At 47.1% G+C, this 26,291-nt stretch overlaps 2 protein-coding genes across 4 annotated transcripts; one reads left to right on the forward strand and one right to left on the reverse strand.

Moving 5' to 3' along the window:
• The first annotated feature begins 436 nt into the window (after positions 1 to 436).
• Positions 437 to 2,445, forward strand: LOC123113036 (putative F-box/FBD/LRR-repeat protein At5g44950). Its single transcript, XM_044534139.1, has 3 exons — positions 437 to 1,412; positions 1,487 to 1,621; positions 2,007 to 2,445. Exons 1-3 carry the CDS (start codon positions 483 to 485, stop codon positions 2,361 to 2,363), a joined length of 1,422 nt encoding a protein of 473 aa, XP_044390074.1. The 5' UTR covers positions 437 to 482; the 3' UTR covers positions 2,364 to 2,445.
• A 377-nt stretch (positions 2,446 to 2,822) lies between these two features.
• On the reverse strand, positions 2,823 to 6,229 carry LOC123113037 (protein PIN-LIKES 7). Of its 3 annotated transcripts, none has more exons than XM_044534142.1 (11): positions 6,090 to 6,229; positions 5,890 to 5,990; positions 4,980 to 5,185; positions 4,799 to 4,878; positions 4,476 to 4,600; positions 4,261 to 4,385; positions 3,976 to 4,179; positions 3,771 to 3,890; positions 3,585 to 3,685; positions 3,405 to 3,457; positions 2,823 to 3,304 (listed from the first exon to the last, which is right to left on the reverse strand). In XM_044534142.1, exons 3-11 carry the CDS (start codon positions 5,112 to 5,114, stop codon positions 2,994 to 2,996), a joined length of 1,254 nt encoding a protein of 417 aa, XP_044390077.1. In that variant the 5' UTR covers positions 5,115 to 5,185; positions 5,890 to 5,990; positions 6,090 to 6,229; the 3' UTR covers positions 2,823 to 2,993. The 3 variants fall into 3 exon arrangements, with proteins under 3 accessions (XP_044390077.1, XP_044390076.1, XP_044390075.1); XM_044534141.1 differs by lacking the exon at positions 6,090 to 6,229 and adding an exon at positions 5,358 to 5,435 and having other exon boundaries at positions 5,890 to 6,006; XM_044534140.1 differs by having other exon boundaries at positions 5,890 to 6,211.
• Positions 6,230 to 26,291: the final 20,062 nt, after the last annotated feature.

Consider the following 26,291-nt stretch of genomic DNA (forward strand, 5'->3'; position numbering starts at 1 on the left):
CGATGACTAGGGCCACGGCCGGGTGAATGCTTTTATTTTCCTAAGTTTTATTTATGTTTTATGTATATAAGTGGACTTTGGCCAGCGTTTTTTATTATGTTTTATCAATATGCGTGCTTATGTGTAGAGTCAAAAAACGTCTTACGTTATGGGACAGAGGGAGTATTTTTTAAGATCGTGCGGACGAAAATGCTAATGCTGCATTCGGCGCATTGACGCACCCGAATTAAAAACCGAACAAACGCATCCAGTTTGCCGGTCTAAACAGATGAAAAGCGGACAAAAACCGTGTCCGTTCGCGTCAGCCGGTTAGAGTTGCCCTTATCATCCCATGAGACCTAGCTTTTTTTATTTTTCTTTCTTATAAAAAAGAAATATTTTGTGATATGTATACCTGTGTAAATCGTACACATTCCAAACTCGTTAAATAGATCGCTCGTGGGTTCCAACCTAATTCTCGGATTTTTTGGGCGGCGGCGTCCATGGACGATGCGGCGGCTTCCCTATCCAAGAAGCGGAGGCGGGACGATCCGCAATCTCCGGCGAGCAGGGACGTCAGCGGCGGCGATGGTGCGAGCCTCGACCTCATCAGCCGCCTCCCTGACGAGATCCTCGGCACCATCATCTCTCTCTTGCCTACAAAGGACGCTGCGCGGACAACCGCTCTCTCTTCCCGGTGGCGCTACCTCTGGCGCTCCGCCCCGCTTAACCTGGCGGTCGACTACCTGGGGCACCAACCTGTTTACCGCCAGGTGAGCGAGCGCATCGCCGTCATCGTCTCCAAGATCCTCGCCGTGCACACCGGCCCCGCTCGCCGCCTCTCCTTCGGTGACCGCCACGGCACCCGCCCCAGCCGTGACCTCTGCGCCAAGTTCGCCGGCTGGTTCTGGTCCCCCGCCCTCGATGGCCTCGAGGAGCTTGATTTCTACTTGGGCGACAATCCGTGGTGGACGCTGCCGCCGTCCGTGCTCCGCTTCACGCCCACACTGCGCGTCGTCAGACTGCGCGGCTGTGATTTCCACGAGATTAAAGCTACCCCCGCACTTCATCTCCCTCGGCTGAAGGAGCTCAAGCTCTGTGGTGTCGCTATCTCGGAGGCGACCCTCCACTGCCTGCTCGCTGCCTGCACTGCGCTAGAGAGCCTTCAGCTTGATAAAATCCAGGGGCCCAGCTCCGTCCGGATCATCTCGTCCACTCTACGGAGTATTGGTGTCGCTGGTTCTTACTCCAACGGTGAAGAGTCCCTTCTTCAGGAGCTTGTCATTGAGGATGCACCTTGCCTTGAGAGATTGATCACACTTGGTCCATCTGGTGGCCCGAGGATAGTCAGAGTCCTTGCGGCGCCGAAATTGATGGTGTTGGGCTGCTTGTCTAGCGAAAATCTCAAAAATGTGAATGGAACAATTGTGCGGGTAAAAAACTTGCATGCATTTCGGTATTTTCTACTTGCAATCTATTGATGTGTGTGTGTATCTATTTTCTCCAGGAAATTATCCCCACTAGTTTGACTGCGTCAGGACGCACAGTGAAGGTCTTGGTTCTAGAATCTATCGGCCCCAATCTGGATGTAGTTGTTGGCTTTCTTAGATGCTTTCCCTGCTTGGAGAAGCTATACATCCAAGTGAAAATCTTTGTTGTTAAATCTAGTCACGTGGTATTTTAACTTTGATCAATTACATATCTCTGGAAGTTTAGTTTGGACGAATATTTAGTACATTTTGGTAAAAGTTAGCCTCCACGGTAAAGATTGTTGTGTAATTTCCCCCCTACAATTGTACAATGAAAAATATGGTAGTCAAAACTACACGTAGGAGATTTTAAAGTTAAAATGAAGGGGATTACATTGTTAAGTAATCCCTAATTAATTCAATCATCATGCAAATACAACTAATCCTTATCTAACTAGGTGCCAACTCTGTAGAATCTTTGTTTCCCTGCCCACAGTAAAGTCACTCCTTTTATCGCGACCTAAAGTGGCCACGAATACCTATTTTGTTCTTTTGCAGTCACACCATAGGAAGGATATGGAAAATGTGTGCCAATATAGCACACTCGACCCCATCGAATGCCTCGAACTCCATCTCAGAGCAATAGTTTTGAACACCTATGAAGGCAAGAGAGCAGATGTTAACTTTGCCAAGTTCTTTGTTCTGAACGCAAAGGTGCTCAAGGTAATGAAATTTGGCGCCTGTGGTACCTGCAATGATAAATGGGTGGCTAATCAGCGCAGGCGGCTACAACTGGATATCAGTGCTTCCAAAGCTGCAGAATTTTATTTTAAAAGAGATTTTGATATCCCCAGCTTTTGCGATCACTATCACTTTTATGGTATGTGGACAGTTGATCCCTTTGGTAGCTCGTAGTGCAAATGTTGTTATCTGGTATGACGCCCTTTCAGTGGAGTCTCTTGCAAAAAACAGTAGCCTGAAGTATGCTGAAATTTAGAAGTTTTAAGAGCCAGGGGATATATGTGTCTATGATGCTCTTTCCATACTGAAATAAATTGTTTATATCTCTGAATTATACTGGAATTCAGAAGTCCGCAGAACCAGAGTTGAGAAGTCGGCAGGGGATTAAGTAAGCACAAGCTCCTGCCTCAACTGGTGGTAGGGAAGGGCAGGGGCAGGGTAGCTTCTTACTTTGGTCTCTGAAAGTGTATGTAAAAGAGTTTTATTGTTTGCGAAACTGTCTTGCCAAATCTGGGTCAAATTAAGTGTTAGTGCAAACTCTGATATCCTTCGATTATATAATGAACTAGTGCTTGATCATTCTATCACAGAGATCCATCCACTAGTGCAGTCTGTTGCAAAAGCAGGACAGGCTGAATATGAACTACTATGTTCTTCGATAAAGAATGGACTAGTATTTAGCATACAGAAAGAATGGCGTGTCTACTTACAAACTCTGGAATGAACACTTTACAAATGGAATCTACCGGAATTCTCCCTGACCCATTACAAAATTGAACTGTTCATGGTTGCCTGCTTCATGCTTCAGGAGAGGATGGACATGAAGACGGTGGACCAGGTGGTGAGCGCCACAGCAGCGACGAGGTACGTCCACAGGAAGATCACCGAGCACTCCTCCTGCCCGACGTCGAACAGCTGCGCCATTGTCCCGATGTTCATGGCGGGCGGCAGCGCGAACTGCAACATCAGCACGTACCGGTAGAGAGGGTCGTGGGGAAGGAACCCGACCCCGTGCGCCGCACGGACGACGGCGATCCCGATAACTGGCATAGCCACGTAGCGGATAAACACGATCGCCACGATCACCGCGCGCTTCAGCACCGACTTCCGCAGCCCTGCAGACGAATTTTCAGAGTGGGTTCAGATAATTGTTTTCGGGGACGACACTGTGCGGATGATCTTGATGATCGGGACAGTGATGTGTCAGATCCCTACCTTGTGTCAGGTTTCCTCCCAGGATGAGGGTGATGCAGGGTATGGTGCCGTTGCTGCAAAGAGAAGTACTTGGTCATTGGAGTGAGATTGAATGAACCCTGAATTAGGTTCAGAGCTTTTAAAATGAATACAGGAAAAATTATCATCGGCAGGTAGACAGACAGGGTTGTAGATTCGTACCCCATCAACTCCAGAGAATCCTGGATAACTCTGAGAGGGGCGCCGTCGCCGATGATCAGCGACTTCAGCCATGGCACTAGCCCAACAACGAATCCAATTATCTACCATGATGCAGTTAACACAAAATTCAGTCAAAACCCCCTTCCCCTTAGAAATGATAAATGTTGCAGTGTGTTAGAGATGTACCGCGGATATGGTCGGCGGCGCCATGAGCTCCTCGACGAGCTGGTGCACGGCCTCCTTCATGTTCGTCCAGAACCCTTTGTTGTTGGCGACATCGCTCTCGCACGACAGGAGTGGAGCCTCCTGCATTCCTGTCCGAGTCAGTTTCTCTGAACTCTGGATATGCTCCCAAGAACCAACCAACCAACATGGACAATTCTTAACTTACAATCTGTCTCCCCTCGTTGTGTTCGTCATCGGGTCCAGCCGATGCGGGGAGGGCCGCTTCCTCGTCGCCGGCTTTGAATCCCTCGAGATGCTCCTCGTCGCTGTCCGCCGGGCACTGGACGCTCTTGGACTGCATCTTGTGGTACAGCTTGCCGGACTTCTGCATCAGGCTGTAGGTGTACGTCCATATGAAGAGGCCACCAAGCTGCGGACATCCTCAGAGTGAATTAACAGCCTGATCTCTCGGTGGCGTCGGAGGGACGAGCAACTGGCAAATTATGCTTACAGCCATGGACAGCGACGAGTAGGAGAGGCCGCGCGAGCGGCACTGGCTCCGGTCATTCCCAAACGGGTTGCCGTCTTCGTCGCAGACCGCCGGGACGACGATCAGCAGCAGGTTACCGAGATTTCCTGCATTTTTCGTCCATGTCGGACACTGTTAGCATCATGACATGGATACCAACATCATCATGGCAACTCAAAGTCTGACATTTTGTGTACCTGCTGAGCAGAAGGCCATGATGAGGCCACGGAAATGCGGCGGCGGTTTGAGGATCTTGCACGCTAGCCAGCCTAGAGCACTGCCAACCAGGAATGTGATTGCTATGTTCACCGGCATGAACCACCTGTATGATGTAAAGCTTATCCGTGTCAGTCCACTGAGCTGGATGTTTATGCAGGCATGTTTACTGAATGTTCTGTCCCTTGAAAAAAATGTGTCTTGTTTGACAATCAGAGAACTTTTTAAGTGAATTCACCGAATTGCAGCAGCTATTTAACTGCGTTCTTGGAAACTATGAAACCTGATGAAAGCATCGACTCACCAGGAGATGACGTCTGACATTGTGACCGTCTTGGCGAGGTTGGCGAAGATGAGAGATGGGGTGAAGACTGTAAAAACAACCTGCCCAAGAAAACAAAGTAGTAATGGGATTAGGCAATTACAAAGGCAGTATTAGGCTAAGGTTGAAACAGAATTTAATGTGCCCATGGAAGCTGGATCACCTTGTTCATGTCCCTGCGGGCGCTGGCGGTGAGGACCTTGCTGTACCCCGAGGCGAGGAAGGCTCCGATGACGCCGATGAGCAGGACCTGGACGATGGGCATGGAAGCCACGACGAGCAGCGACAGGAAGCCCATCTTCTTCCCGGCCGGCCCTGATGCAGGAGCAAGTCTCCTCCTCAGTCAAGGGTGGTTTTCGCACACGTCTCCTGACAGATTCAGATAAGCGAGAGGAAACAGAGATCAAAATCGTTAAATGATCCACGGAACGGAACCGTTGGCAGCCGCAGCATGTGTAGATGGCAATGCATTGCTCCAGCTCCAGGGAGCTAAAGCTTTTACTACTACATTTATTTGCGAAATCTTGTTTGCTGCTGCTACCTTCTAGTATATGCTAGTTGTGCTGCGATCCGAAAGAGACGGGTCCTCTCCTCATGGCAGCAAGTTGCGAGAGGCGAGCTACCACAAAAAAAAATGTGGTTTCGATGAAATGAAATCGTAAAGACGGCTCTCTTTTTAAAAAGAAAAAAGAAAAGAAAAGGAAAACAAAAAGAGGTATGCCTTGTCAGCATACGGTGGGAGGTGAAGGCGTAAATCACTTGTGCGCTTAGAGAGGCAGCACCATGCTTTGAGGAAAGGAAAACGCGAGCTAGCGGGCGTCCGGCGATGATGCAAATTAACGGACGGACGGGCGGGCGGGGACACGCAAATTTCTCCAAGACTCACGGAGCTTGCTACTTACTATTCACCAAGGATTAATAAGAAGAAAAGACATGGAACGCAGCAGCAGGTAGGAGATGGAGCTCCACAAGCTAAGAAGAGGAAGCAAATAAAGACGGTGGTGGTGCCGGTACCAAGCTGCCAGCTGCATGCTGATCGCGGATGCAGAAGCCAGGTTTTCAAGCGTGATTACCTGAAGAATGCGCGGCGGGGCAGGGGAGCGAGGAGGATGGGGAGACCCGCCGGAGTTGGTCGTGGCCGGAGACGGGCGAGGAGGGGGCGTACGGTGGTAGCCTGCTCTGGATGGATGGATGGATGCGATGCGATGCAGTCAAGAGTCCAGAGAGGAGGAGGAGGAAGAGGTTTAAATAGGATAGCGACGGAGACACGTACGTACACGGACAGTCAGGCGGACTGGGCCGGAGAAGAGATGGCGCCTACACCGCATCCACCTATAATCCTTCCTTCCCGTGCAGGCAGCCGCCGCCGCCAACACAGGCGCCCGTCCGTCTGTCGCTAGCTACCTACTCGCTTCCCTCCTCCTTCCTCTGCAGTCAGGCTAAAACGCACATGGTTGGTTATCTGTTTGCCCGATCAGCTAGCCGATCGATCGGCTCGCGTCTCCATCTCTTTGACCACGCACGCACGCGCATCCCGTGTCAAGTCTCCCCTTGTTTCCGCAAGAGCGAGAAGTTGGGCTCGCCTTGGGTTCAGTAATAATTAAATATATTTCTTTTTAGAATCGAGTTGGCCTCCTGCTCGTGCTCTATTCTGCTACACTTAGTTCGTTTTTATTTACTCTGCATATTAAATTTAACTGGAGTTAAACTTCGTTAAGTTTAATCAAGTTTATAAAAAACAACATAAATATTTACCATATAAGTCTATATGATAGGAAAATACATTCACTAATGAATCTAATGATATTGATTTATTAGTGTACAGTATATGTTAATGTTTTTTTTAGAAACTTTGTCAAAGTTTACAAAGTTTGACTTTCACCAAACCTAATACGCGAACTAAATAAAAACAGAGGGAGTACGTACATACTCTGCATTATACTTGGCCATACCTCGGGCCGGGCCGGGCCTAGCCAAGCCCGACGCAAAAAACCCAGGCCCGAGCCCGGGCCGGCCCGTCCATCGGGCCTGTTTTCTGGGCCCGAGCCTGGCCCAAACATGTAAAAGCCCATCAGGCTTCGGGCCCGCCAGACCCGTCCTTCAGGAAAACGTGAAAACGATGGGCCCGGGCCTGGCCCAGCCCGGCCTTCGGGCTCAAAATCTAGGCCCGGGCCCGGCCCGGGAGCAGCGTCGGGTCGGGCTTTTTTGGGCCGAGCTGCCCATGGCCAGGACTTCTCTGCATCCAGCTTTCTCTGCTTGCTGCTGACGCAGTAGTTGATGACTGTGACACAACCCCTCTGTCTGTTAGGGGAAGCGGGGAAAGTTAATTGTGTTGAAAATAACAAATTGCACCGCGTCCTTGCCCTTGTCATGCTCCTTCGACGCCACCGCCTTCTTTGCCTTGTTCTTTGTGTCGAACTGCATTATGAAGAGGTTCAGAGGCTGGGCCAGGAAGTGCAGTATGAACCTTGCAACATCGCCATTAAAACCTATGCTCATGTGCCCCTTTATTTACCCAACGTGAAGGTCACCACTTACCCACCACCTCCCTGTCTCGCACTCTTCTTCCAACCCAACGCCATGAACCCCAACAACAAGTTGAACCCCAACCCCTTCCCTTCGGGCATTGGAGGGAGGGATTTCATCCTACGGTGCTCGCTGGGTGACAACACCAAGTTTGAGAACACTGTGATTCCTGACCCAATGAAGGGCGCTATGTCAGGCGACATGTTTTGCCGGGCAATGAATCAGGCTGACTCCGGCGACGCTGGACAGAGGACAAAGTGGGCCAAGTACAGACAGTACCTGCGTCCTCATGACCATCGTGCCTCCGAGTACTTGAGCACAAAGATTGTGGTGGTGCCGCATGAGGATCAAGCAGCGGTGCCTATGGAGATGGAAGAACAAACAATGGCAATGGAAGGCACCGGAGCCAGGACAACGAAGCATGCCAATCTAGCTGGACTCCGACGACGAAGAAGAGACGGCGGTGCAGGTCGAGGAGAAGACCAAGACCAAGGCCACCCGACTCTCCAATCGCCTCCAGGGTACCGAGGCTAAAATATGTGTGTACTATGTAAGATGAACCCTAATCCCCATTTCAATGTACTCAATCCGGATCGGGAAACTCATATCTACCAATAGTCATGATGATGTTATGATCACTCTTATGGTGTTTACCCCGATTCCCCGTTCCCCTAAGGTGGATCAAATCTAAACTCGAATCGAATGCGAAGTAGTAGATGAGGAGGGGGAAAATGCTTATCACCATTGCAAAAGTCTTGATGCGGATGCCTGTGAAGGTGGTCGGACGTCGACTTGTTGTTGTCCGATCTACGCTGGCACCGGTGTCGAGAGTTGGGAGAGGGGAGAGAGAGCGGTGAGGATAATAACTGCCAGATCTTCGGGAAGTAGCGCGGTTTCTTGAGGGTAGCTCCTCGCGTGCAGCCGTCGCCGCCGACGTGCCTCGCGCGGGCCTGACTAGCGAGAAACTGTCGATTCGAGCGTGCCTCGCGAGACAGGCCCAGAGGTGCTTTTGTTGGGAATATGCCCTAGAGGCAATAATAAAATGGTTATTATTATATTTCTTTGTTCATGATAATTGTCCGTTATTCATGCTATAATTCTATTATCCGGAAATCGTAATACACGTGTGAATACATAGACCACAACGTGTCCCTAGTGAGCCTCTAGTTGACTAGCTCGTTGATCAACAGATAGTCATGGTTTCCTGACTATGGACATTGGATGTCATTGATAACGGGATCACATCATTAGGAGAATGATGTGATGGACAAGACCCAATCCTAAGCATAGCTCAAGATCGTGTAGTTCGTTTTGCTAGAGCTTTTCCAAATGTCAAGTATCATTTCCTTAGACCATGAGATTGTGCAACTCCCGGATACCGTAGGAGTGCTTTGGGTGTGCCAAACGTCACAACGTAACAGGGTGACTATAAAGGTGCACTACGGGTATCTCCGAAAGTGTCTATTCGGTTGGCACGAATCGAGACTGAGATTTGTCACTCCGTATGACAGAGAGGTATCACTGGGCCCGCTCGGTAATGCATCATCATAATGAGCTCAATGTGACCAAGTGTCTGGTCATGAGATCATGCATTACGGTACGAATAAAGTGACTTGCCGGTAACGAGATTAAACGATGTATTGGGATACCGACGATCGAATCTCGGGCAAGTAACATACCGATTGACAAAGGGAATTGTATACGGGATTGATTGAATCCTCGACAATCGTGGTTCATCCGATGAGATCATCGAGGAGCATGTGGGAGCCAACATGGGTATCCAGATCCCGCTGTTGGTTATTGATCGGAGAGGCGTCTCGGTCATGTCTGCATGTCTCCCGAATCCGTAGGGTCTACACACTTAAGGTTCGGTGACGCTAGGGTTGTAGAGATATTAGTATGCAGTAACCCGAAAGTTGTTCGGAGTCCCGGATGAGATCTCGGACGTCAGAGGAGTTCCGGAATGGTCCGAAGGTGAAGAATTATATATAGGAAGTCAGGTTTCGGCCATCGGGAAAGTTTCGGGGGTCACCGGTATTGTACCGGGACCACCGGAAGGGTCCCGGGGGTCCATCGGGTGGGGCCACCTATCCCGGAGGGCCCCATGGGCTGAAGTGGGAGGGGAACCAGCCCCTGGTGTGCTGGTGCTTCCCCCTTGGGCCCCCCTGCGCCTAGGGTTGGAAACCCTAGAGGTGGGGCGCTTCCACCTGGCTTGGGGTGCAAGTTTCCCCACTGGCCGCCGCCCCCCCCCCTTGGAGATTGGATCTCCTAGGGCCGGCACCCCCCCCCAAGGGGGCCTATATAAAGAGGGGGGAGGGAGGGCAGCCGCACCCATGCTCTTGGTGCCTCCCTCTCCCTCTGCAACACCTCTCCCTCTCGTAGAGCTTGGTGAAGCCCTGCCGAGATCGCTGCTGCATCCGCCACCACGCCGTCGTGCTACTAGATCTTCATCAACCTCTCCTTCCCCCTTGCTGGATCAAGAAGGAGGAGACGTCTTCCCAACCGTACGTGTGTTGAACGTGGAGGTGTTGTCCGTTCAGCACTAGGATCATCGGTGATTTGGATCACGACGAGTACGACTCCCTCAACCCCGTTCTCTTGAATGCTTCCGCTCGCGATCTACAAAGGTATGTAGATGCACTCCTCTCTCTCGTTGCTAGATGAACTCCATAGATTGATCTTGGTGAAGCGTAGAAAAATTTTATTTTCTGCAACGTTACCCAACAGTGGCATCATGAGCCAGGTCTATGCGTAGTTTCTATGCACGAGTAGAACACAAACTTGTTGTGGGCGTAGATGTTGTCAATTTTCTTGCCACTACTAGTCTTATCTTGCTTCGGCGGCATCGTGGGATGAAGCAGCCCGGACCGACCTTACACGTACGCTTACGTGAGACAGGTTCCACCAACTAACATGCACTAGTTGCATAAGGTGGCTAGCGGGTGTCTGTCTCTCCCACTTTAGTTGGAGCGGATTCGATGAAAAGGGTCCTTATGAAGGGTAAATAGAAATTGGCATATCATGTTGTGGATTTCACGTAGGTAAGAAAACGTTCTTGCTAGAACCCTATTGCAGCCACGTAAAACATGCAACAACAATTAGACGACGTCTAACTTGTTTTTGCAGCATATGCCTTGTGATGTGATATGGCCAAAAGTTGTGATGAATGATATATATGTGATGTATGAGATCATGTTCTTGTAATAGGAATCACGACTTGCATGTCGATGAGTATGACAACCGGCAGGAGCCATAGGAGTTGTCTTTATTATTGTATGACCTGCGTGTCAATGAATAAATGCCATGTAATTACTTTACTTCATTGCTAAACCGTTAGCCATAGTAGTAGAAGTAATAGTTGGCGAGCAACTTCATGGAGACACGACGATGGAGATCATGATGATGGAGGTCATGGTGTCTTGCCGGTGACGAAGATGATCATGGCGCCCCGAAGATGGAGATCAAAGGAGTAATATGATATTGGCCATATCATGTCACTATTTGATTGCATGTGATGTTTATCATGTTTTACATCTTATTTGCTTAGAACGACGGTAGCTTAAATAAGATGATCCCTCACAATAATTTCAAGAAAGTGTTCCCCCTAACTGTGCACCGTTGCGAAGGTTCGTTGTTTTGAAGCACCACATGATGATCGGGTGTGATAGATCCTAACGTTCGAATACAACGGGTGTAAGCCTGATTTACACACGCAATACACTTAGGTTGACTTGACGATCCTAGCATGTACAGACATGGCCTCGGAACACGGAAGACCGAAAGGTCGAGCATGAGTCGTATAGAAGATACGATCAACATGAAGATGTTCACCGATGTCGACTAGTCCGTCTCACGTGATGATCGGACATGGCCTAGTTGACTCGGATCATGTTTCACTTAGATGACTAGAGGGATGTCTGTCTGAGTGGGAGTTCATTGAATAATTTGATTAGATGAACTTAATTATCATGAACTTAGTATAAAAACCTTTGCAAAAATGTCTTGTAGATCAAATGGCCAACGCTCATGTCAACCTCAACTTCAACGCATTCCTAGAGAAAACCAAGCTGAAAGATGATGGCAGCAACTATACGGACTGGGTCCGGAAACCTGAGGATCATCTTCATAGCTGCAAAGAAAGATTATGTCTTAGAAGCACCGCTACGTGAAGCACCCATCCCAGAGAACCAAGACGTTATGAACGCTTGGTAGTCTCGTGCTGATGATTACTCCCTCGTTCAGTGCGGCATGCTTTACAGCTTAGAACCGGGGCTCCAAAAGCATTTTGAGCAACACGGAGCATATGAGATGTTCGAAGAGCTGAAAATGGTTTTCCAAGCTCATGCCCGGGTCGAGAGATATGAAGTCTCCGACAAATTCTTCAGTTGTAAGATGGAGGAAAATAGTTCTGTCAGTGAACACATACTCAAAATGTCTGGGTTGCACAACCGCTTGACTCAGCTGGGAGTTAATCTCCCGGATGACGCGGTTATTGACAGAATCCTTCAGTCGCTTCCACCGAGCTACAAGAGCTTTGTGATGAACTTCAATATGCAGGGGATGGAAAAGACCATTCCTGAGGTATATTCAATGCTGAAATCAACGGAGGTAGAGATCAAAAAGGAACATCAAGTGTTGATGGTGAATAAAACCACTAAGTTCAAGAAAAGCAAGGGTAAGAAGAACTTCAAGAAGGACGGCAAGGGAGTTGCCGTGCCCGGTAAGCCAGTTGCCGGGAAGAAGCCAAAGAATGGACCCAAGCCTGAGACTGAGTGCTTTTATTGCAAGGGAAGCAGACACTAGAAATGGAACTGCCCCAAATACTTAGCGGACAAGAAGGCCGGCAACACCAAAGGTATATGTGATATACATGTAACTGACGTGTAACTTACCAGTACTCATAGTAGCTCTTGGGTATTTGATACCGGTGCGGTTCCTCATATTTGTAACTCAAAGCAGGAGCTGCGGAATAAGCGGAGACTGGCGAAGGACGAGGTGACTATGCGTGTCGGGAATGGTTCCAAGGTCGATGTGATCGCCGTCGGCACGCTACCTCTACATTTACCTACGGGATTAGTTTTAAACCTCAATAATTGTTATTTAGTGCCAGCTTTGAGCATGAAGATTGTATCTGGATCTCGTTTAATACGAGATGACTACTCATTTAAATCCGAGAATAATGGTTGTGAAAGAACATGCGATGCCCCCATGTTTGGTTTTGGTAATTGATGACAATCTCTATGGACTAATGGTTGCCTTGAGTTATATTTGAAGGTTTTGTCCATAGGCTTTTCTTGAAGTCCATGTGTTGGTTTCAAGGAGTTTATGAGTTGACCAAGGTGTTATTAAGGAATTATCCAAAGATTGGTCATGTGAGTGTTGAGCTTATTGCAAGCATGTCTTGAAGAAGAAGATTATGTGATCATTCATGTTTACCTTCAAGACATCATCCAAATGAAGAGAGTTGGAAAGATTCAAGGTTGATCTAGCCTAAGTACAGAGAGTGATTCAAGTTGATCAACACACAAAGTGCACAAGTTGTACCGAGAGGGACCAAGTGTTCCCATGGTATGGTAAGCATTGTCCATTACGCTTTGTGTACTAACCCATGGTCTACGTGAGAGTTCTTTGTGGGGTTAGGTATGTTTCCATGGTCTTGCGTCAAGAGGAAGATCCCATACAACCCATGGAGGATGACATCAAGTGGTGATCGTCATCAAGTTTGCTGTGTGCAAGTTCAAGTGGAGCAACACGAAGAATGGCTCACCCATAATGGAGTATGGGGGAGCAATCAAGTTTGAATCTTGCCATCCATTATGGTGTCAATGGACTTGTGAAGATGTGCCGAAGAGTCGCTCACCCATAGTGGACTATGGGGGAGCAATCATCTAGTCTTCATCGAGCCAACGCAATCAAGAAAGGTGGTCCAACTTGAGGGAGTCAAGATCGTCTTCGTCTAGCTCAAGTGGACCATGTGCAAGGCAAAGGTTTGCCCTTGATAGGTTTTCTATTTTACCGGTCTCATGATGGTAGTTGGGAGACCGGGTTATAGGATCGTTTGCCGTACTATCAAGGGGGGCTCTCAAGTTGGTAGCTTGATCATCGTTAGTAGAGAGCTCAAACCACTGCATCCTTACATCATGTTTCTTTGTTCTTGTTTGGTTCTCTTTGTGAGTCTTAGAGCTTATGGTCATCTTGATGACAAGCTTGAGTTCATCGAAAACGGAGTTCGCATGCGTCTTCTATGATGTTTTCGGTGTTGGAGGTTTTACCGGTCTTATCCAAGGAAGGGTTCTCACCATTTTTTTATGGGCCTTTTCTCATTCGCTTCTTATTGATATTTCTATCAAGATTGTGTTAGCCCTTGTTGCTAGCTTTCCAACAAACTTGGTTTCATCGAATTCGGAGCTCGTATGCGAAAGTTGTGGCTGTTTTGATATTGCCTGTTTTACATAGAGAGGTTGTACCGCCCCGTAGAGAGGTTGTACCGGTTGACCGGTACAACCGGTGTTTGGAGCGGTTGTACCACTCCAGAATTGGTCCGGAGGTTGTACCGGCCATGTACCGCTCTACCACCGGACTAGTTTCTATTTTGGAGCGGTTCTTGGGCGGTTGTTGACCGGTTTAACCAGTTTAATCGGTACTACCGGTTCCCCAGGCTGTTGTACTGCTTAGAGCTTTTCCCAGGTTGGTTTTTCCTCTGCTTTGGCCGGTTGTACCGGTTCGTGCACCGGTTGTACCGGTCCTACAATTTTCTGCACATAACGGGCAGATTCGTGGGGACCTATTTAAGGGGGTCTTCTTCCCCAATGGTTCCCCATCTCTTGAGCTCGTTTTTGCTCCCATTGTTAACCTTCTTTGAGCTTGCTAACTCTCAATCCCTCCATGGATTCTTGCTAGTTTTTGAGGGAAAATAGAGAGGAGATCTAGATCCACACTTCCACCAATCACTTTCTCCTCTATGTGAGGGGGAACCCCTTGGATCTAGATCTTGGAGTTCTTTGTGTTCTCCTTCTTGTTCTTCCTCTTACTTTCCTCCCTAGCATTAGTTGCTTTGGTGGGATTTGAGAGAGAAGGACTTCGGTACTCTGTGTGCCCTTGCCATTGCATTTGTGCATCGGTTTGAGTTCTCCATGGTGATACGTGGAAGTTACAAGTTGAGAAGCTTATTACTCTTGGGTGCTTGGTACCCTTGAGCTTGTTCCTCTTGGGTGCTTGGGCACCCTAGACAGTTGGTGGTGTTCGGAGCTCAATCATTGTGGTGTAAAGCTCCGGGCAAACGTCGGGGTCTCCAATTAGGTTGTGGAGATCGCCCCGAGCAATTTGACGGGTACCGGTGACCGCCCCCAAGGGTTGCCAAAGTGTACGGGTTCGGTGACCGCCCCCAAGGGTCGCCATTTGTACGGGTTCGGTGACCGCCCTCAAGGGTCCCTTAGTGGAATCACGGCATCTTGCATTGTGCGAGGGCGTGAGGAGATTACGGTGGCCCTAGTGGCTTCTTGGGGAGCATTGTGCCTCCACAGCGCTCCTAACGGAGATTAGCATCCGCAAGGGTGTGAACTTCGGGATACATCGTCGTCTCCGCGTGCCTCGGTTATCTCTTACCCGAGCCCTTTACTTATGCACTTTACTTTGTGATAGCCATATTGTTCTTTGTCATATATCTTGCTATCGCATAATTACTTATCTTGCTTAGCATAAGTTGTTGGTGCACATAGGTGAGCCTAGTTGTTTTAGGTTTTTTGCTTGACAAATTAACCGCTAGGTTTATTCCGCATTTGTTCAAGCCTAAACCGTAATTATTTTAAAGCGCCTATTCACCCCCCCCTCTAGGCGACATTCACGATCTTTCAGGTTGTTCTATTTATATGAGAGATATGTTTTATGGTCATGCCCCGATGGTCAATGCTTTATTCTTAATGAATCTCGAACGTGATGTTACACATATTCATAGTGTGAATACCAAAAGATGTAAAGTTGATAATGATAGTCACACATACTTATGGCACTGCCGCCTTGGTCACATTGGTGTCAAGCGCATGAAGAAGCTCCATGCTGATGGACTTTTAGAGTCTCTCGATTATGAACCATTTGACACATGCGAACCATGCCTCATGGGCAAAATGACCAAGACTCCATTCTCCGGAACAATGGAGCGAGCAACCAACTTATTGGAAATCATACATACTGATGTGTGCGGTCCAATGAGCGTTGAGGCTCGCGGAGGATATCGTTATGTTCTCACTCTCACTGATGACTTGAGTAGATATGGGTATGTCTACTTGATGAAACACAAGTCTGAGACCTTTGAAAAGTTCAAGGAATTTCAGAATGAGGTAGAGAATCAACGTGACCGAAAGATAAAGTTGTTACGATCAGATCGTGGAGGAGAATATTGAAGTCACGAATTTGGTACGCACTTAAGGAAATGTGGAATCGTTTCACAACTCACGCCGCCTGGAACACCTCAGCGTAACGGTGTGTTCGAACGTTGTAATCGCACTTTATTGGATATGATGCGATCTATGATGTCTCTTACCGATTTACCGCTATCTTTTTAGGGATACGCTCTAGAGACAGCTACATTCACTTTAAATAGGGCACCGTCTAAATCCGTTGAGACGAGACCGTATGAATTATGGTTTGGGAAGAAACCTAAGCTATCGTTTCTAAAAGTTTGGGGATGCGATGCTTATGTCAAGAAACTTCAACCTGAAAAGGTCGAACCCAAGTCGGAAAAATGCATCTTCATAGGATACCCTAAGGAAACCATTGGGTATACCTTCTACCTCAGATCCGAAGGCAAGATCTTTGTTGCCAAGAACGGGTCCTTTCTGGAGAAAGAGTTTCTCTCGAGAGAAATAAGTGGGAGGAAAGTGGAACTTGATGAAGTACTACCTCTTGAACCGGTAAGTAGTGTAGCTCAGGAAGATGTTCCTGTGGTGAGAGCACCAACTGAAGAGGAAGTTAATGATGATGATCAAGGTACTTCGGATCAAGTTACTACTGAACTTTGTAGGTCCACAAGGACACGTTCCACACCAAGTGGTATGGCAACCCTCTCCTGGAAATCATGTTGTTAGACAACGGTGAACCTTCGAACTATGAAGAAGCGATGGCGGGCCCAGATTCCAACAAATGGCTTGAAGCCATGCAATCCGAGATAGGATCCATGTATGAAAACGAAGTATGGACTTTGACAGACTTGCCCGACGATTGGCGAGCGATAGAAAACAAATGGATCTTTAAGAAGAAGACGGACGCGGATGGTAATGTTACCATCTATAAAACTCGACTTGTCGCTAAAGGTTATCGGCAAGTTCAAGGGGTTGACTACGATGAGACATTCTCTTCTGTAGCGAAGCTAAAGTCCGTCTGAATCATGTTAGCAATTGCCGCATACTATGATTATGAGATATGGCAAATGGACGTCAAAACGGCATTCCTTAACGGGCATCTTAAGGAAGAATTGTATATGATGCAGCCGGAAGGTTTTGTCGACCGTGAGAATGCTAACAAGGTATGCAAACTCCAGTGATCCTTTTATGGGCTGGTGCAAGCATCTCGGAGTTGGAACATTCGCTTTGATGAGATGATCAAAGCGTTTGGGTTTATGCAGACTTATGGAGAAGCCTGCGTTTACAAGAAAGTGAGTGGGAGCTCTGTAGAATTTCTCATATTATATGTAGATGACATACTTTTGATGGGAAATGACATAGAACTTTTGGGCAGCATTAAGGCCTACTTGAATAAGTGTTTTTCAATGAAGGACCTTGGAGAAGCTGCTTACATACTAGGCATCAAGATCTATAGGGATAGACTGAGACGCCTCATAGGTCTCTCACAAAGCACATACCTTGATAAGATATTGAAGAAGTTCAATATGGATCAGTCTAAGAAGGGGTTCTTTCCTGTGTTGCAAGGTGTGAAATTGAGCTCAGCTCAATGCCCGACCACGGCAGAAGATAGAGAAAAGATGAGTGTCATCCCCTATGCCTCAACTATAGGGTCTATTATGTATGCCATGCTGTGTACCAGACCTGATGTAAACCTTGCCGTAAGTTTGGTAGGAAGGTACCAAAGTAATCCCGGCAAGGAACACTGGACAGCGGTCAAGAACATCCTAAAGTACCTGAAAAGGACTAAGGATATGTTTCTCATTTATGGAGGTGACGAAGAGCTTGTCGTAAAGGGTTACGTCGATGCTAGCTTCGACACAGATCTGGATGACTCTAAGTCACAAACTGGATACGTGTATATTTTGAATGGTGGGGCAGTAAGCTGGTGCAGTTGCAAGCAAAGCATTGTGGCGGGATCTACATGTGAAGCAGAGTACATGGCAGCCTCGGAGGCAGCGCATGAAGCAATCTGGGTGAAGGAGTTCATCACCGACCTAGGAGTCATACCCAATGCGTTGGGGCTGATCACACTCTTCTGTGACAACACTGGAGCTATTGCACTTGCCAAGGAGCCCAGGTTTCACAAGAAGACCAGGCACATCAAGCGTCACTTCAACTCCATTCGTGAAAATGTTCAAGATGGAGACATAGATATTTGTAAAGTACATAAGGACCTGAATGTAGCAGATCCGTTGACTAAACCTCTCCCTAGAGGAAAACATGATCAACACCAGAACTCTATGGGTGTTCGATTCATCACAATGTAACTAGATTATTGACTCTAGTGCAAGTGGGAGACTGTTGGGAATATGCCCTAGAGGCAATAATAAAATGGTTATTATTATATTTCTTTGTTCATGATAATTGTCCGTTATTCATGCTATAATTGTGTTATTCGGAAATCGTAATACACGTGTGAATACATAGACCACAACGTGTCCCTAGTGAGCCTCTAGTTGACTAGCTCGTTGATCAAAAGATAGTCATGGTTTCCTCACTATGGACATTGGATGTCATTGATAACAGGATCAGATCGTTAGGAGAATGATGTGATGGACAAGACCCAATCCTAAGCATAGCTCAAGATCGTGTAGTTCGTTTTGCTAGAGCTTTTCCAAATGTCAAGTATCATTTCCTTAGACCATGAGATTGTGCAATTCCCGGATACCGTAGGAGTGCTTTGGGTGTGCCAAACGTCACAACGTAACTGGGTGACTATAAAGGTGCACTACGGGTATCTCCAAAAGTGTTTGTTGGGTTGGCACGAATCGAGACTGGGATTTGTCACTCCGTATGACAGAGAGGTATCACTGGGCCCACTCGGTAATGCATCATCATAATGAGCTCAATGTGACCAAGTGTCTAGTCACGGGATCATGCATTACGGTTCGAGTAAAGTGACTTGCCGGTAACGAGATTAAACGAGGTATTGGGATACCAACAATCGAATCTCGGGCAAGTAACGTACCGATTGACAAAGGGAATTGTATACGGGATTGATTGAATCCTCGACATCATGGTTCATCCGATGAGATCACCGAGGAGCATGTGTGAGCCAACATGGGTATCCAGATCCCGCTGTTGGTTATTGACCGGAGAGGCATCTCGGTCATGTCTGCATGTCTCCTAAACCCATAGGGTTTACACACTTAAGGTTCGGTGATGCTAGGGTTGTAGAGATATTAGTATGCAGTAACACGAAAGTTGTTCGGAGTCCCGGATGAGATCCCGGACATCACGAGGAGTTCCGGAATGGTACGGAGGTGAAGAATTATATATAGGAAGTCAGGTTTCGACCATCGGGAAAGTTTCGGGGGTCACCGGTATTGTACCGGGACCACCGGAAGGGTCCCGGGGGTCCACCGGGTGGGGCCACCTATCCCGGAGGGCCCCATGGGCTGAAGTGGGAGGGGAACCAGCCCCTGGTGGGCTGGTGCGCCCCCCCTTGGGACCCCCTGCGCCTAGGGTTGGAAACCCTAGGGGCGGGGGCGCCTCCACCTGGCTTGGGGGGTAAGTTTCCGCCCTGGCCGCCGCCCCTCCCCCCCTTGGAGATTGGATCTCCTATGGTCGCCCCCCCCCAAGGGACGGAGGGCAGCCGCACCCATGCTCTTGGTGCCTCCCTCTCCCTCTGCAACACCTCTCCCTCTCGTAGAGCTTGGTGAAGCCCTGCCGAGATCGCTGCTGCATCCACCACCACGCCGTCGTGCTGCTGGATCTTCATCAACCTCTCCTTCCCCCTTGCTGGATCAAGAAGGAGGAGACGTCTTCCCAACCGTACGTGTGTTGAACGTGGAGGTGCTGTCCGTTCAGCACTAGGATCATGGGTGATTTGGACATCATGCAATGCAGACCCTATAGTGTACGCTGGCAACCAAACAACCCAGTTTCTTCCGGTGCGGGCCTGGTTGAACCTTATGCGGGCAACCAACCACGCTTATAGAGAGATGTTTTGCCAATACAATAATCGTTGTATTGATGGGGTGCCGGTGCACGTATATATAAGTACAGGTAGGCCTCAACCTCAATTATACACAACTAGGAGGTGGGCCACAATACGAAATACATGCAACACAAATATTAACCCCCCCCCCCCCGCAGTCGAAGCGTCACCGGAGACGCAAAGACTGGACCGAAACTCCTCGAACACGGGAGTAGGCAATCCCTTAGTCATCACATCAGCAAACTGTTGCGTCGTCGAAACATGAAGAACTCAAACACGGCCAAGGGCAACTTGCTCTCGCACGAAGTGAATATCGAGCTCAATATGCTTCGTACGTCGATGGTGCACCGGGTTGGCAGAGAGGTAGACCGCGCTGACGTTATCGCAGTAGACAAGAGTGGCTTTATGAACATCACAAAGCAACTCGGCCACGGCATTAGCCACGGCCCGATACTCTGCCTCGGCGCTGGAGCGGGAGACCATGGGCAGCCGCTTCGATGACCAAGATATCAACGAGGGCCCAAGGTAGACGTGAAAGTGCAACTAATCCATGGGTGGTTTTGGTAATTCTTAATAACATATAGTTCATTGAACTAATGCTCTTTCAAGATGATCATTTCAGAAAGTTCAATGATTGGCATGGCATGGACTAGAGATGTGGACCCTCAAAATGCCAAGGACACATTGGCAACAAGCTCAAGACTCTACATTTTTCATTTAAGTGATCCAAGATCACATTGAGTCAATAGAAAGCCAATACTTTTAAAAGGGGAGGAGCTGTTGCTTAATGGCTTACTTGCTAAAAATGCTTAGTGATATGATCCAAAAACCCTCAACCACTTTCTCATTTCCACATATGTCCCAAACCTAAAAGTCAAACTCGGCCCCATCAATTTGATCTGCCCGGCGCCACCGAGTTTCATTTGACATAGACACCGCGACAAACCCTAGTCATATCGGTTTCACCGATAGGGATCCCGGTCTCACCGAGATGGGATTGCAAACTCACCGTTTCCTTTTTGTAACATTTCAGTCCCACCAAAATGAGCGAATCGGTCCCACCGAGTCTGCAATGCAAATTCACTGTTTCCCTTTCGTAACACTTCGGTCCCACCGAAGTGAGCGAGTCGGTCCCACCGACTTTGCTTGACCAACTCTCTATGTGCCTATTGCTGAAATCGGTCCCACCGAGTTCACGTGATCGGCCACACCGAGATTACATTATGCCATAACCCTAACATATCGGTCCCACCAAGTTGACTATGTCGGTCCCACCGAAAAGCCTAATGTTCATATTTTGACCTGAATCGGTCTGGCCGAGTTTTACCATTTGGTCCTGAAGGAAATATGCCCTAGAGGCAATAATAAAGTTATTATTTATTTCCTTATATCATGATAAATGTTTATTATTCATGCTAGAATTGTATTAACCGGAAACATGATACATGTGTGAATACATAGACAAACATATAGTCACTAGTATGCCTCTACTTGACTAGCTCATTAATCAAAGATGGTTATGTTTCCTAACCATAGACATGTGTTGTCATTTGATTAATGGGATCACATCATTAGGAGAATGATGTGATTGACATGAGCCATTCCGTTAGCCTAGCACTTGATCGTTTAGTATATTGCTATTGCTTTCTTCATGACTTATACATGTTCCTGTAACTATGAGATTATGCAACTCCCGTTTACCGGAGGAACACTTTGGGTACTACCAAACGTCACAACGTAACTGGGTGATTATAAAGGAGTACTACAGGTGTCTCCGAAGGTACATGTTGAGTTGGCGTATTTCGAGATTAGGTTTTGTCACTCCGATTGTCGGAGAGGTATCTCTGGGCCCTGTCGGTAATGCACATCACTATAAGCCTTGCAAGCAATGTGACCAATGAGTTGGTTACGGAATGATGCATTACGTAACGAGTAAAGAGACTTGTCGGTAACGAGATTGAACTAGGTATTGGATACCGACGATCAAATCTCGGGCAAGTAACATACCGATGACAAAGGGAACAATGTATGTTGTTATGCGGTTTGACCGATAAAGATCTTCGTAGAATATGTAGGAACCAATATGGGCATCCAGGTTCCGCTATTGGTTATTGACCGAGAATAGTTCTAGGTCATGTCTACATAGTTCTCGAACCCGTAGGGTCCGCATGCTTAACGTTACGATGACAGTTTTATTATGAGTTTATAAGTTTTGATGTACCGAAGTTTGTTCGGAGTCCCGGATGTGATCACGGACATCACGAGGAGTCTCAGAATGGTCGATACATAAAGATTGATATATTGGACGACTATATTCGGACACCGGAAGCGTTCCAGACGTTTTCGGAGAAAACCGGAGTGCCGGAGGGTTACCGGAACGCCCCCGGGAGAGATAATGGGCCACATGGGCCTTGGTGGAAAGAGAGAGGGGCGGCCAGGGTGGGCCGCGCGCCCCCTCTCCCTCTGGTCCGAATTGGACTAGGAGGGGGGCGGCACCCCCCTCTTTCCTTCCCCCCTCTCCCCCTTCCTTCCCCCTCCTAGTAGGAGTAGGAAAGGGGGAGTCCTACTCCTACTAGGAGGAGGACTCCTCCTCCTTGGCGCGCCCACAAGGGCCGGCCGGCCTACCCCCTCCCTCCTTTATATACGGGGGCAGGGGGGCACCCCATGACACACAAGTTGATCTACGGATCGTTCCTTAGCCGTGTGCGGTGCCCCCCTCCACCATATTCCACCTCGGTCATATCGTCGTGGAGTTTAGGCGAAGCCCTGCGCCGGTAGAACATCATCATCGTCACCACGCCGTCGTGCTGACGGAACTCGTCCCCGAAGCTTTGCTGGATCGGAGCCTGGGGATCGTCATCGAGCTGAACGTGTGCTGAACTCGGAGGTGCCGTATGTTCGGTGCTTGGATCGGTCAGATCGTGAAGACGTACGACTACATCAACCGCGTTGTCATAACGCTTCCGCTTACGGTCTACGAGGGTACGTGGACAACACTCTCCCCTCTCGTTGCTATGTCATCACCATGATCTTGCGTGTATGTAGGAATTTTTTTGAAATTACTACGTTCCCAACAGTGGCATCCGAGCCTAGGTTTTATGCGTTGATGTTATATGCACGAGTAGAACACAAGTGAGTTGTGGGCGATACAAGTCATACTGCTTACCAGCATGTCATACTTTGGTTCGGCGGTATTGTTGGATGAAGCGGCCCGGACCGACATTACGCGTACGCTTACGCGAGACTGGTTTTACCGCCGTGCTTTGCACACAGGTGACTAGCGGGTGTCAGTTCTCCAACTTTAGTTGAACCGAGTGTGGCTACGCCCGGTCCTTGCGAAGGTTAAAACAGCACTAACTTGACGAACTATCGTTGTGGTTTTGATGCGTAGGTAAGAACGGTTCTTGCTCAGCCCGTAGCAGCCACGTAAAATTTGCAACAACAAAGTAGATGACGTCTAACTTGTTTTTGCAGGGCATGTTGTGATGTGATATGGTCAAGACGTGATGAGATATAAGTTGTTGTATGAGATGATCATGTTTTGTTGAAGTTATCGGCAACTGGCAGAAGCCCTATGGTTGTCTCTTTGTTGCATAAGATGCAAGTGCCAAATAATTGCTTTACTTTATCGCTATGCGATAGCAATAGTTGCAAGAGCAATAGTTGGCGAGACGACCATGTGACGACACATTGATATAGATCAAGATGATGAAGATCATGGTGTCATGCCGGTAACGATAGAGATCATGACAGTACTTTGGAGATGGAGATCAAAGGCGCAAGATGATCATGGCCATATCATGTCACATATTTTGATTGCATATGATGTTTATCTGTTATACATCTTATTCTGTTTTGTTTGACGGTAGCATTATAAGATGATCTCTCACTAATTATCAAGAAGTGTTCTCCCTGAGTATGCACCGTTGCCAAAGTTCGTCGTGCCCAGATACCACGTGATGATCTGGTGTGATAAGCTCTACGTCCATCTACAACGGGTGCAAGCCAGTTTTGCACACGTGGAATACTCAGGTTAAACTTGACGAGCCTAGCATATGCAGATATGGCCTCGGAACACAGAGACTGAAAGGTCGAGCGTGAATCATATAGTAGATATGATCAACATAATGATGTTCACCATTGAAAGCTACTCCATTTCACGTGATGATCGGTTATGGTTTAGTTGATTTGGATCACGTGATCACTTAGAGGATTAGAGGGATGTCTTTCTAAGTGGGAGTTCTTAAGTAATATGATTAATTGAACTTTAATTTATCATGAACTTAGTCCTGGTAGTATTTTGCAAATTATGTTGTAGATCAATAGCTTGCGTTGTTGCTTTCATATGTTTATATGTTCTTAGAGAAAATTGTGTTGAAAAATGTTAGTAGCAATGATGCGGATTGGATCCGTGATCTGAGGTTTATCCTCATTGCTGCGCAGAAGAATTATGTTCTTGATGCACCGCTAGGTGACAAACCTATTGCAGGAGCAGATGCAGACGTTATGAATGTTTGGCTAGCTCAATATGATGACTACTTGATAGTTTAGTGCACCATGCTTAACGGCTTAGAATCAGGACTTCAAAGACATTTTGAACGTCATGGACCATATGAGATGTTCCAGGAGTTGAAGTTAATATTTCAAGCAAATACCCGAGTTGAGAGATATGAAGTCTCCAACAAGTTCTATAGCTAAAAGATGGAGGAGAATCGCTCAACTAGTGAGCATGTGCTCAGATTGTCTGGGTACTACAATCGCTTGAATCAAGTGGGAGTTAATCTTCCAGATAAGATAGTGATTGACAGAATTCTCTAGTCACCATCACCAAGTTAGTAGAACTTCGTGATGAACTATAGTATGCAAGGGATGACGAAAACGATTCCCAAGCTCTTCGTGATGCTGAAATCGATGAAGGTAGAAATCAAGAAAAGCATCAAGTGTTGATGGTTGACAAGACCACTAGTTTCAAGAAAAGGGCAAAGGGAAGAAGTGGAACTTCAAGAAGAACGGCAAGCAAGTTGCTGCTCAAGTGAAGAAGCCCAAGTCTGGTCCTAAGCCTGAGACTAAGTGCTTCTACTGCAAAGGGACTAGTCACTGGAAGTGGAACTGCCCCAAGTATTTGGCGGATAAGAAGGATGGCAAAAGTGAACAAAGGTATATTAGATATACATGTTATTGATGTGTACTTTACTAGTGTTTATAGCAACCCTCGGCATTTTGATACTAGTTCAGTTGCTAAGAGTAGTAACTCGAAACGGGAGTTGCAGAATAAACAGAAAATAGTAAAAAGGCGAGGTGACGATGTGTGTTGGAAGTAGTTCCAAGATTGATATGATCATCATCGCACACTCCCTATACTTTCGGGATTAGTGTTGAAACTAAATAAGTGTTATTTGGTGTTTGCGTTGAGCATGAATATGATTTGATCATGTTTATTGCAATACGGTTATTCATTTAAGTAAGAGAATAGATTGTTGTTCTATTTACATGAATAAAACCTTATATGGCTACACACCCAATGAAAATGGTTCATTGGATCTCGATCGTAGTGATACACATATTCATAATATTAAAACCAAAAGATGCAAAGTTAATAATGATAGTGCAACTTATTTGTGGCACTGCAGTTTAGGTCATATTGGTGTAAAGCGCATGAAGAAACTCCATGCTGATGGGATTTTGGAATCACTTGATTATGAATCACTTGATGCTTGCGAACCATGCCTTATGGGCAAGATGACTAAAGACTCTGTTCTCCGGAACAATAGAGCGAGCAACTGACTTATTGGAAATAATGCATACTGATGTATGCGATCCGATGAGTGTTGAGGCTCGCGGCAAGTATCATTATTTTCTGACCTTCATAGATGATTTGAGCAGATATGGGTATATCTACTTAATGAAACATAAGTCTGAAATAGTTGAAAGGTTCAAAGAATTTCAGAGTGAAGTGGAAAAATCATCGTAACAAGAAACTAAAGTTTCTGCGATCTGATCGCGCAGACAAATATTTGAGTTACGAGTTTGGTCTTCAATTAAAACAATGTGGAATAGTTTCGCAGCTCACGCCACCCGGAACACCACAACGAAATGGTGTGTCCGAACGTCGTAATCGTACTTTACTAGATATGGTGCGATCTATGATGTCTCTTATCAGTTTACCACTATCATTTTGGGGTTATGCATTAGAGACAGCTGCATTCACTTTAAATAGGGCACCATCAAAATCCGTTGAGACGACACCTTATGAACTGTGGTTTGGCGAGAAACCAAAGTTGTCGTTTCTTAAAGTTTGGGGCTGCGATGCTTATGTGAAAAAAGTTTTCACCAGATAAGCTCGAACCTAAATCGGAGAAATGTGTCTTCATAGGATACCCAAAAGAAACAGTTGGGTATACCTTCTATCACAGATCCGAAGGCAAGACATTCGTTGCTAAGAATGGATCCTTTCTAGAGAAGGATTTTCTCTCGAAAGAAGTGAGTGGGAGGAAAGTAGAACTTGATGAGGTAACTATACCTGCTCCCTTATTGGAAAGTAGTTCATCACAGAAACCGGTTTCTGTGACACCTACACCAATTCGTGAGGAAGCTAATGATATTGATCATG

This window comes from Triticum aestivum, chromosome 5B (genome assembly GCF_018294505.1).
Source record: "Triticum aestivum cultivar Chinese Spring chromosome 5B, IWGSC CS RefSeq v2.1, whole genome shotgun sequence".
NCBI classification, from domain to species: Eukaryota; Viridiplantae; Streptophyta; class Magnoliopsida; order Poales; family Poaceae; genus Triticum; species Triticum aestivum.